The following is a 12650-nucleotide window of genomic DNA, read 5'->3' as shown; positions in this document are numbered from 1 at the left end:
ATAATAGTAAGACCCGAGCAAAGGTTTTTTAGTGATATGGAGCTGAATATGAACTACCCGAGATTCTTCCTCAAGGGCCAATCATAAACTGAAAGAGTGTCTGAAATGTAACAGATGCATAAAAACTGAAAATCCCCACCACATTCTCACACTTTTTAAAGCACTTCAGTAAGTACAGCATGTGCCACTTACCTCTTCCAAAGATGTTTCATGTTGCAGGCACATTACCTGAACACGCCTGTGGTAGAACACTTCGAATGCCAAATATGTCCCTCTGCCAGTCACTCAGCCCAGTGTGTAAGTCACCCTTGTTGGCATAATTGGTGCCACTGATGCCAGCACATTCTGCCAAATCCGTCCACCAGCCAGGGAAATATCTTCACGCAAGGGGGTCCCTTTTTTTGACTCCTCTGCTCTATCGACCCATTAAAGTGGCAGGTCCTTCAGTTTCAGTAAAAGCTAAATACAGTAAAATATTGTGGAGGTGTCAGCACTGAAGGCAGAGCCCTGGTGGCAGTATTGGCTTTTGCAACAGTAGAATCTCAGTGGTAAACGCTATGTGCTGATCCAATCTTGTGGCTGTGCTGTCTTGGTAAATAGTAGCTGTGTACTTCACGTCAGCACTGACTCTCCCTGTGTCATTGGTAGTACGTTACAGGAATCACACTCAAGATTCAGCATCTAAACAGACACTTGTGAAACCTTGAATGCAGTTTTGGTAATTCAGTGATTAATCCGTGCTAATAATCATGCTGTTTTGTGGGATATCAGAGATTTATCAGCAATCCAGCATTCAGATCTGTAATGTACCCCAGGCTGACAGGGATATCAGGCATAACATGAAGCAGATTCGCACAAGGGTCTGAGCTACAACCTCCTGTTGATGTAACCATATGTAGTTAAGCTCCAGCCCTGAGGACACCGACTCCATCCTTCTGTGCCGGAGGTGGGTGTTGGTGGGGTTCAAAATCGCATTCTCTGAAATGAAGGTCATTTTGGATGTAAGATTCATGCTGTGCACCATCCTCTCAAATTAAAGGAGTAGACTCCTTGGGGCAGGTGGATTGGCATTTGAGGTCAGAGGGAACAGCCTAAATATGTCACCACGCCTACGCAGCAGCTAGTGCCATTCAAACAGGGTAGCAGCACCACAAGGGGGACAGGAAGGGAGTTGAAAGGGACAGAGAGAGAAAGAGAGAATGAGAGAGGAACTGAAACTGACTGAGACACACTACCTCACTGAAAGCATGGAAAAAGAAACCACAATTTCATTTTTGCCTAAGTGATTACCACAATTTCTCACAGTTACCACATTAGGGAGGAGCTTTTTACCCTCCCTGCTTCATTTCACAGAAACGCTGATGACTGACATCACAGCGGGAATCAAAAAGGACAGTAAGGACAGGCTGAACATGGAAAAACTGTATGGTCTCTGGCAGAGTAAACAGATAGTAACCCAGCCCGTCCATTAAGAAACAGAAAAAAAATTAATCCAGGATCCATTCATGAAAAGCCACCTACACACCTGCAGAAAACCTGACTCATTCACTAATCACATAAGGTTTATTGCAGTACCACCTGTTGGCAAAAGGTGGTACTACAAACACATTCCACCCCCCCAAACCCCAACAACTCCACCAAACCAGCAGTTAAAGGCACAGAGACACAGGAAGGCAGTGACTCTGCAGGTGTGTTTTTATTAATATAGAGAACTTGCAGTGCAGTTTTCATCCCCACCACGGTTTTCCAAATACAGATACTTCCAAACCGTTGCGCTTTTTTTAGAGTCTTGCTATCTCCATATACGTATATGCTGTCATCTTCAGCTTCTGCATCCTCCCCTCACATTCCCCCAGACAGACAGTCCTTATTCCAGAGCCTGTCCCACTGCTGGCACAGGAAGCACACCCCATCGTGGTGTGTGTGTGTGTGTGTGGGAGTGAGAGTGAGAGAGTAAGTGGGCATGTGTGTTTTCGAGGAGAGTGCTGAGTATGTGTGTGTGTGTGTGTGTGAGATAGTGTGAGAGAGAAAGAAGACAAAGGGACTTGAGAGGATGGCAGGTTGTGATACAGTCACATAAACACACACACACACACACACACACACACTTCTAGCACAGGCACAATCCAGCATGCTCTCTATGTGTGTCGGAGAGAGAAAAAGCATGCAGTGCTCGCTTAGGAATCAGGCACACACACACACACACACGCATTCCCACGCACACGCGCGGACACACACAGGCACAGACGACACACTTGCACAGGTGTAGGGTTGTAACGGACTGTTTGAGTCTCTCGGACACAGTAAATCTTGTGCATCAGGATCTTCACAGCAAAATGAAGGGAACCGCCTAGCCCCCTCCCTTCCCCGACACGAATAAATAGCGACCAGGACACACAGAGACAAAACACACATGCGGAACACTTAAAAACTGCCCCCCTCCGCCGTCCCCCGTCCCCGAACCATGACACAGTCTGGAAATGCAGCGGGGGCCCAAGCCGCCAGCTCCTCTCAGAGCAAAAGGTCTGTAACCGAGGGCAACAGCTCAGCCAGCTCTGATTGGAGGTTGGGAGTCTGGGTCACAGGGTTTCCACGGAGATCGAGCCGGGTCAGCTTGGGGCAGGAGGACAGGGGCTTAAGTTCAGAGAGCCGAGAGATTTCTGCACAGGGGGTCAAGGGTCAAGCAAACCCATTACACCTTGGGAAAAATACACTACACCTGCCATGCTGTCCAACATAATTATTATTCATAGTTGACATTGTTAATATTACCACTGAAAAAAACCCAGTTACTATGCAAGTGGTCCTGGATTCAGCTCTGGATCAGTGTTTTTGATAAAGGACTTGTCGCATTACTGGCAATAACAAAACTACAGCAAACACAACTTTTGCAAAAATGTGGCAAGAATACTGCTCTTCTTATTATAATAGCATTAATGGCAATATTAGCTTTTTTAATTTTGATACAACTAAATGCATTACTTGCACAAACACATGAGTAGGCTCTGCTGACACCAGCCTATATCGCTTTTGCACTTCTGGTGAAAGGATACGGTTGTTCCTCAGTGAAAGCTCCTCCAGTCGGGGCAGGTGGTAGAGTCCAGGGAGAGTCTCAATGGCGTTATCGTCCACCTCCAGCACCTGCAGGACAGAGACTGAGTTACTCACTCTGAGACAGTATGGCCCACTGCCTTTGCTCTGTGCTCCCAGTCTGCTCTGGACTCTTTTCACAAGGCTGTGTCTGACTGGTGCACAACAGTGGGGACATTATGGAGACTGAAAAAATCAGGCCTGATTTTTCAGCAGCAGGGTCTGCAAGCACTTACTGGAGAAACAGATAAAAAGAAGAAACATTCTGGCTTTGGGCCAAGGTAAACAGTTACAGCTGCTATGGTCCCTGATCTTTCCTGACTTCCCCGAACCCTAAAGACAGACAGGCGTACACAATGGTCAACTTGCGCCATCTGGTGGAGACGATGGACCAGTCGTATACGTTATCGCATGGATTACCTCAAGGCACTGCAGCATAGCGAACTGCGGAGGCAGGGATTGCAGCTTATTGGAGGAGAGGTTGATGTGGGTCACCAATAGCAGCTGGTCGAGGTGACACAGGGTTGTCAGTTTCTGTGGTTGTAGGAAAAAAACAACTCTTTTACAACTTGTGTGCAAAGTACAGACAGAGAGAGCGATGAAGAGAGGGATAAAATCACAAGTTATACAAGTTCTTCAACAACAGTGTATGAACAATGCAGAAGGATGATTCTAGGTAAAAATGTGATTGGGTATGTAGAGACACACACACACAGACACGGCTCGTACCTTGCCAGACAGGCTGAAGACTCGGACCTCTGCGTACTCCATCTTTAGAATGGTGTTCTCTATCATAAACTTACTGCACAGATCACTGTAATAGGAGGAGCGCATGGAGTCTACTTCCTGCAGAGAGAGAGAGGGAGAAAAGCTATTCTCTTCATCTCCTAAACACATTATAGTATCTTCAGTGTTCACATATACTGTATATTACTTTATCAATACCTCAAGGCATCTGCATATGTGTTCTATAATGCATTGTGTGTGATTGCTTTTGTAACCCGACATTGGTCTGGACTGACAATGAAGCATAACTGCATGGAATTAAATTGATCTGAATTTGAAAAGGAAGGACAGAGAACAAGATTGGGGGTGAGAGAGAATGGTGTTCAATTCTAACTGCGTAGCTTTCTGTAACTTTACTGGCTGCGTGTCAAACAGAACACACCCACCAATCAGCTTCCCTGACTGCATGGTGTTGCCAAACCCTCCCTCCCCCAGACGATATGTAAGGAATGATGCACTTCTGTGTGTGTGCAGGTGCGACTGTCTTTGTGTGTATGTGTGTGTCCCTCTTTATGGACTTTGAGGGGCTGTTATGGTAATATTCAAGCCCTACCCTAAGATAAGCTGTGCAACCTGACTAGACAGCCTAGAAACTAAGGGGAAGGCAAGTATACTACCATACATCACAGTCACTAGATCAGAGAATCCAAAACACAATGGTGTAACAGCAACAGCCACAGCTGTAAAGTGTCCGGCACCATGCTATTGGTGACAGAAAAGTGATGGTTGGGGGGACACTGGCAATACCTTGAGGGTCTCAAAGTGAGCGAGGGTCTCTTTCTCATACCCCAGGGGGTCCAGTGCTCTCATCAGGAGGACGATGGTCAGCACACACCCTGAGAGGGCGGAGAGGGAAGAGGGAGACAGATTAGAACCATCTGTGAATGTGAGAGCTTGGTGCAGGGGTCTGGAGAGTTAATCCTGGTCTGAAAGGTGTCCAGTGCTGGTCTGGAGGGCTCTGCAGAGCACTGTTATTCAAGCTCACTGGGCTTCCAACCAAGCTCCCATGGGCGGAGCCAGGGAGAGCTTGCTCCAACACATACCTCTCACACACACACACACAGTGAGACACACACTCACATGCACAGACGCGTGTGCGGTGACACTCACATTTGTTCTGGGGCTCCAGCTCCAGCAGCTGAGTGCAGGACTGCAGCTCCGACTGTAATACTGAGGACTTTTCTACAGAGAGCTCGCTCCTGAGAGAGAGGGGGGTGGGGGACGGCAAGAGACAGAGGGGAGGGGGAGAGAGACACGGGAGAGAGAAGGTGAAGAGAGAGAGGGGGAGAGAGAAGGGGAAGAGAGGGACAGAGGGAAAGAATGGAGGAGAAAGAGAAGGACAGAGAATGAGAGAGGGGTAGGAAAAGGAGGGAGCAAGACAATAAGATAAGAGAGAGTGAGAAGGATACAGCAAGTGAATGACACAATGTCACACAATGTCAAAAGTGATCAGACACTCACTCACACACACACACACACACACACAGTTTGAAATGGCACAGGAGGCCCAACCTAAGAGGCATTCTGACACATAGTATCACTCTCCTTAGACAGTGCACTCTAGTTCCCCTCACATGTGATTAAGCCCAACCTGAGGCTTTTGGGAAATATTCTCTGGCACTGGCACTCAAATGAATTTACTATTTTTATGATGGATATTAACACTGACTGGAAGAAAAAGGACACACACACACACACACACACACACACACACACACACACACACACACACAGAAAGCTGTACCTGAAAAGCTCCTGGTCTGTGGCAGAGTCTCTACACCAGCTTTCTGATCGCCCTGCAGAACAGAGAGATCCAATGAGCTGCAGAGAGGAGGCGCTATAGAGCACACCCCAAAACACACCCATTAACAAGCAACATCACATAAATGCACTGACAAACTCCAACAAACTCCTCCACATACACAAATAAACAAAAACATATCATGCGAGTTTGAACAGAAGTTACGGTTGCACACTCTTGAAAAAAAGAATACATTTCCTTAGCTAAAACATGAACATAAACACTTAAAATTTAGTTATACTGAAATCATACGTATGAATTATTATTTGCTCCTCCTTCGCATGGTGTCCCTTTGGCATCTGCAATAATTGTGGCGTTGGCATAAGTACTGATAGTCACAGCTACTGTGCACCTAAATCTCTCTCCACTCCTCAGGAGAGGGCAATACTGACAAAAACACAAATGCATCCAATCTTCGGATATCTTAACTGATCGTGATCGTGATCTGTTCATGTTTATTTTTTATATACCTTTGATCCTATCCTTACGCCATTCCATGTATGTGTCCTGCACTACTCTTGTTGTTCGTTGTACCAGTACTGTTGGATGGCATTTGTTGCTGTCACCTTGAAAATCATTGTATGAATGCACTATGAGAGACGACGTAACCGGAGTCAAATTCCTTGTATGTACAAGAGCACACTTGGCCAATAAAGTTTTATTCCGATAGCCACACTTTACGGGCCACCAGCAAAAACCTGTAGCGCGTCCTCATTCCTGTCTGCCAGCAGTGTCGGCCAGACACAACAGCACCACGCTCATGTGTAAACCCCCCACTGAGGCATGCTGGTAACCAGGAACGCGCCAGACAGGGTGTGGAGCCGACGTGACGCACACGCCGAGGTCTCCATCAGGGCAAAAGATAACGAAAGCATGCGCAGGCTGAACCCGCTGCAGGTTGGCCTGGGTCCAGCACCTCTGTGGCGGTGGGAGTTACCTGTGTAGAGTACAGTTACCTGTGCGGACTGCATTTACCTGTGTAGAGTGCGCAGTCTCTGTGCGTGTGCCTCTCTGTCCAGTGGACAGTCAGGTTGTGCTCGTTACTGGTGTCACTGATCGTCCCTGGAGGCAGCTCACAGATCTGACGCAGGCGGTGTGTCAAAGAGCAAATTCTTGACACACTCAAAATCAAATCGAAATCAAATCCAAATTCAACTGAGCTTCGCTGGCATGAAATATGCAATGTGATGCAGTACCAAAGCAGACACCTGTCAATCATAAATTGAAATGATGAATGAGTCATTGCTTAATTGCAAAAATACATTTAACACTGTAAGGAAGTGTGCATCTGTCTCTGTCTCTCTCTCTCAATGGCCACATAGCACCTTCTTTCCTCAGTCACTGGGTTTCACTCTGTTCCACTTACATTTCAATATAGCATTACACTGACACAATCACTGTTTTACAGCCACAGTATGTTACACTGATACAGTCACTGTGTTTTACAGCTACAGTCTCTGTGTTACACTGATACAGTCACTGTTTTACAGCCACAGTATGTTACACTGATACAGTCACTGTGTTTTACAGCTACAGTCTCTGTGTTACAATGATACAGTCACTGTGTTTTACAGTTACAGTCTCTGTGTTACACTGATACAGTCACTGTTTTACAGCTACAGTCTCTGTGTTACAATGATACAGTCACTGTGTTTTACAGCTACAGTCTCTGTGTTACAATGATACAGTCACTGTGTTTTACAGCTAGTCTCTGTGTTACACTGATACAGTCACTGTTTTACAGCTACAGTCTCTGTGTTACAATGATACAGTCACTGTGTTTTACAGCTAGTCTCTGTGTTACACTGATACAGTCACTGTTTTACAGCTACAGTCTCTGTGTTACAATGATACAGTCACTGTGTTTTACAGCTACAGTCTCTGTGTTACAATGATACAGTCACTGTGTTTTACAGCTACAGTCTCTGTGTTACAATGATACAGTCACTGTGTTTTACAGCTACAGTCTCTGTGTTACAATGATACAGTCACTGTTTTACAGCTACAGTCTCTGTGTTACAATGATACAGTCACTATTGCACTGTCCACATATTGAACACTGAAGCTGCTGTTCTGCTAAAGTCAGTGTTACAGATCCATACACGCTGTGACAGACACCGATGAGAGGGCGTGTGTAATGACAGGGTGTGTGCAGTGACTGGGTGTCTGTAATGACAGCCCATATATAATGACAGCGTGTGTATTGATTATGGTGGCCTGCAGTGAGTTCAACCTGGCAGTACTGTTCCTAGTGACCTTGGTCTCACTGTGAAGGCATCCAAAACTAAAGATTCAAAGCATCTGTACATCAGGGATGAAACAGCCGCCCTCACTCAGCACACTTTCAGAGGTAAATACGAACAGATAATATTCAGGGCTACTCTCTGTGCAGACCTGCTCCTCTCTGTCTCTCTCAGGAGCCACACTCCCGCTGAGGCCGAGGCTTGTGGACCGGAGATATTTGGCAGACGCCGCTCACATTACCGCGTTAATTGTGGTGTGGTATGTGAGGAACTCACAAAATAAACATTTCCTTTGCAGAGCACATATCCGAATATTACTGCACAAAGAGAGAGGCAGAGAAAGACTGCAGAGCGATTTATACACCGAAAACATTTCCTCTTTTTTTAATAAAATTTTTGTAATAAATGGAAAATATACAAAAATCAGTCCTACCCATTTATTCTCTTGATGAAAACTGATTATAAATTAATGGACCTGTACAGAAAAAAGTGGAATTTGGCTTTGTATCTGAGAAAGGGAAGCAGTGGGAGATACACTGCACTGTACTGTTACACTTACAATATGCTAGTGCATACCACACACGACCGCTTTAGCAACGCTGCTGTGGTTTATCCTGCTAACAAGGCTGAAATGACAGAGAGCTACAGAGAGGGAGAGGGAGTTTTCACCACTGCTCCCTGACCTCTGACCTCTGACCCCCACTGAAAGGATACCCACACCGGACAGTGCCGGAAACGAGGGTGAACACTCCTCCAGTCCACCTGCAGGGGCTGGCCATCCACCACCAGCAGCAGCCCCACGGCCTGGGCCTGAGGAAGAGGAGGACAAGGGAGGAAGAGTGAGAGAGAGGGAGAGGCCTGAGGAAGAGGAGAGAAGAGGTGGGTGGTGGTACACAGGTACTAACGTTCACAGGCCTGGAGAAGGCTACGATGACCCGCTCTCCCTCACGACTGACATACACACAGCTGATCATCTCCTCCCGCTCCGCTGGAACACAGAGAGAGAGAGAGGCACTGTTACGCACACATACACACATATATACTCCACATGCACACACACACACCTACACCTCTTTCTTTCAACACACATACATACTACACACTCCGTCCTACACTGTACACATCTACCACCCTGCATTAACACACGCATACACACTCACATCTCTTTAAATCATCATCACAATAAATACTGCTCTATAGCAAATACAGCAACACACAAACCCCTGGCACAAAGCACACAGACACAGACACACACGCACACACCTCTTCCCAGGAGCCAACGGTAGTAGAACCAGGCACTCTGGTCGTTGGGATCAGTGAAGAAGGCGTTCTGCACCAGCTCATACTCTGGAAGATAAAAAGCACAACAGTGACAACACAATCACATCAGCACAACCTCAGCCTGTAACATTACAGCCTAAATCACACCAGTACAACCTAAGCCTGTAACATTACAGCGAACATCACACCTGTAATCACAGCATTGAACAGCTCAATCGCATTCTAGCACTGATCTCACACCATCTGGGTTGTCCGAATGCCTTACATTACAGAGGTAACAGCAGCCTGTCAGTCTGTCTGACTAACTGCACCCTAGAAGATCAGTCAGTATGATTATTTCCCAGACTCGTCTGTGACTGCATTCCAGCCATTCCTGACAGACTGACTCTGTATCCAAGCAAGCCTGTCTGCCTACGATTGCCTGAATATACGCCTGAATATATGCCTGAATATGAGCTCATCTGTTTCACTGTCTGTCTGGGATTCCGACTATCTGTCAGCTACCTGTCTGTATATACCTGACTGTCTGTATATCCATCCCTGTACTATGTGTGAATTCCTGCCAGTAAATGTATGTGTCTATGTGTGCAAATCCCAGTGTGGTTCTATGTGTCTGTAAATCTCAGTGTGTGTTTGTGTGTGGTATAACAATCCATCTGTTTGGCCTGGCGTCTGTCTGTCTGTCCTGGCATACCTTTAAGCAGCTGTTCCTCGCAGACGCGGTGGGAGTGCATCTGGGGGGAGGAGGGGGAGGAGGAACGGGCGTTGCGCAGGGGGGAGGGGGGCTCAGGGGAGTGGGGGTGCAGCAGGGGCAGTAGGGTGCTCCTGTAGTGCCAGCTGGAGTAGTTGGAGAAGTTAGACCCGATGAGTCGATCGGTGAACTGCAGCTCCTGTTCGACCGGCACACCTGACAACTTCACCACCATCCTGCGGTAATCCCAGCAGTGAACTGGCAGGAGAGAGGAAGCAGTGGAGATGGTGAGAAAGAGGAGGAGAGTGGAGAGGAGGATAAGCAGAGAGGGAACAACATACAGGGTGTAAGAATGAAAGACCTGACAAGGGGAAAGAAGGCTGTACGATTGCAGCTCAGTCAGCACCCATCCCCCAATCAGATCTCACCCAAGACCCCCTCCTCTCTGTCTCTGCACGAATATCCCTCCAATTCTATTGCCTCCTTCCCTTCTGCTCCCTTCCTCTCTCCCTCCCTCACTCACTCACTCTCCCCAAACACCCCTGCATTCTGTCCTTATCTCTACCCCTCCTTCCTTCTTTTCTCCCTCCCCCTCTCTCACGCCTACCCTTCCTTTTTTCCTTCCTTCCTCCCTGTTTCTCTCACTCCCTCACTCACCCCTACCTCCTTCTCCCCCATACCCCCTCCCTCCCCCCTACTCGCCTCTCTCTCTCTCCCCCACCCTCCCTCCCTCTCTCCCCCACTGTCCATCCCACCTCTCTCCTCCCCCTCTCCCACTCCCTCTCTCCCGCTCTCTCACAGTTGCGGTCGTCCAGGCTCAGGCAGCGGTCACACAGGCCCAGCTCTCGGGTCCAGTCGGGTCGGGGGATGCGGGACAGGACCCAGCCACGGTGGTGCCAGCTGCCGTACGACTTGGGGTTCACCTTCAGACATCCCTCCAGAAACGCCAGCTCGTCCTCATACAGCTTCTGTACCTCCTCCTCTGAACTGAGAGACAGAGAGAGGGAGGGAGAATGAAAAGGGTGAAGAGGGTAGTCAAAGCCAATAGTAATTACACTGACATTTAGAGGAATTTTTATGCTGAACAAACATGGTGCAAATGCAATAATAATCATCATGTTTTCTGTACCACACCTACTCCCCCAGCCTGATGATAATGCTTCCAAACATCACTTAAAAAAACAACTGAGTTCCACTCTTTCCAGGCCAGACCTGTAGATATCTGATGCCATCATTAAAGTGGAAGCCAATCCAAACTAGGGTGTATTTTGTGAATGAAGTGAGCTGTTCGGAAAAGGGGTAAACTATGTCTCCCACAAGCCTCTGCTACATGACCCAGTGCTCTGTCAGAGTCCTTACAGCACAGTTTCCTGGTGCAGCAGGATCTCCCTCCTGTAGTTCCACAGCGTGGCAAAGTCAGGGTTTGAGGAGAGCAGCTGCTGGGTCAGCTGCAGGGCCTCAATGTCCATAACCCCCTCCTTTCTCTGTCAGGGCCAGAGAGTAGCAGGAGATAATTGGTTACTGCATATTATTACACATTATGTTTGCTTAGTAACACATTTATGCAGCTGGGCATATATTGAAGCTATTTACAGGTACAACAGCTGTACCCTCACTTGGGGACTGAACCTGCAACCTTTAGGTTACAATGTAACGCTTTAAAGAACTCAGCTACACTGCAGCTAATCTGTACTTCTCCCAATATAAACAGTGGTTGCACATTAAAGTAATGAACGCCACCTGCTTCAGTGGATATCCGGCTGCATAAACGGAAAGAGTGAAACCTGAGGTAGGTACAGAAGGGAGTTCGCTAAACGAACAAACAATAACAGTATAAGAAATAGCTCCCTCAACAACCCCCAGTCCACCAGACCTTGCTAAAGCAGGCATCGCGAGCAGCGACGTAAATTTTCAGTTTTTTCTCTCGCTCTTTTCTTTTTTCCTCCTCTTGCTGAGCTGTCGACTTCAGCTTCACTCGTCCGTGCTGAAGGGAGAGGGAGAGACAGATCGTCCAAAACATTGACAAAATTCATTCACTGTAAATGTAATTCAATTTAGATGTAAATAGTAAGTTAGGTGCAAACAGAAAACTACGACAAACAAATACTCACCATCGTTGTGACTTTTAAAGCGTTCTGAAACCTGAAAATTAGATAAGCAACGAGCTCAGTTATGGTCGGACAGGCGAATGATCTTTGCTACTGTAGAAGCTAGCGGGGCGGATAAAAGGCAAATATGAATGCTTTCATGCGCGTCCACGCATACGCGCACACGAAAATGTTTGAATCTGGAACCGAGACTCGTCCAGGGAGCACCTTTATCGTTACTATTAACAGTGGTGGTTTTTAAACATCGCCTGTCATGCTGTCAATAAATAATTAATTGTATAGCACACCCACTTTTCGCATGCATCGACCAAATTAAAGTTCTGTCAGAAGACTGAGGTTTGCGGTAGGAGAGACGCCGAGACCGGTTTTCTGGCACCTAAGCAGACACGGACTGAAAGCCAGCTCCCCCACCCAGTGGGCAAAGCAAGGCAAGCTCAGCAGGCTAGGCAAGCTAACTCAGCTGCAACAGACACTACAATGACAAGAATACAAAACTAGCTATTACAGCAGGTAGGTAGCTAGACTGCAGCTTCACGGGACTTACCAAGAAGTATCGCTCTAATTACAGGGAACCCTTAAAACCCTGGCAGTGTAGCAGCTGTCATGCAGTATTGCTGATGTTCCTGCGTCATCATGCGCGGCCGCTTTGC

The 12650-nt window shown here is 47.2% G+C and overlaps 1 protein-coding gene across 1 annotated transcript; it reads right to left on the bottom strand.

The window, feature by feature from the left end:
• Window positions 1–1681: 1681 nt before the first annotated feature.
• rabggta (Rab geranylgeranyltransferase subunit alpha) lies at window positions 1682–12650 on the bottom strand. Its single transcript, XM_036517568.1, has 17 exons — window positions 12545–12650; window positions 12004–12034; window positions 11766–11876; window positions 11252–11376; window positions 10692–10879; window positions 9896–10150; window positions 9184–9267; window positions 8826–8908; window positions 8635–8730; window positions 6653–6758; window positions 5621–5672; window positions 4987–5075; window positions 4624–4712; window positions 3820–3936; window positions 3511–3624; window positions 3054–3141; window positions 1682–2660 (listed from the first exon to the last, which is right to left on the bottom strand). Exons 2-17 carry the CDS (start codon window positions 12004–12006, stop codon window positions 2512–2514), a joined length of 1749 nt encoding a protein of 582 aa, XP_036373461.1. The 5' UTR covers window positions 12007–12034; window positions 12545–12650; the 3' UTR covers window positions 1682–2511.

This window comes from Megalops cyprinoides, chromosome 2 (genome assembly GCF_013368585.1).
Source record: "Megalops cyprinoides isolate fMegCyp1 chromosome 2, fMegCyp1.pri, whole genome shotgun sequence".
In the NCBI taxonomy this organism is placed as follows: domain Eukaryota; kingdom Metazoa; phylum Chordata; class Actinopteri; order Elopiformes; family Megalopidae; genus Megalops; species Megalops cyprinoides.
This window is presented reverse-complemented; position numbering and strand designations above follow the sequence as displayed.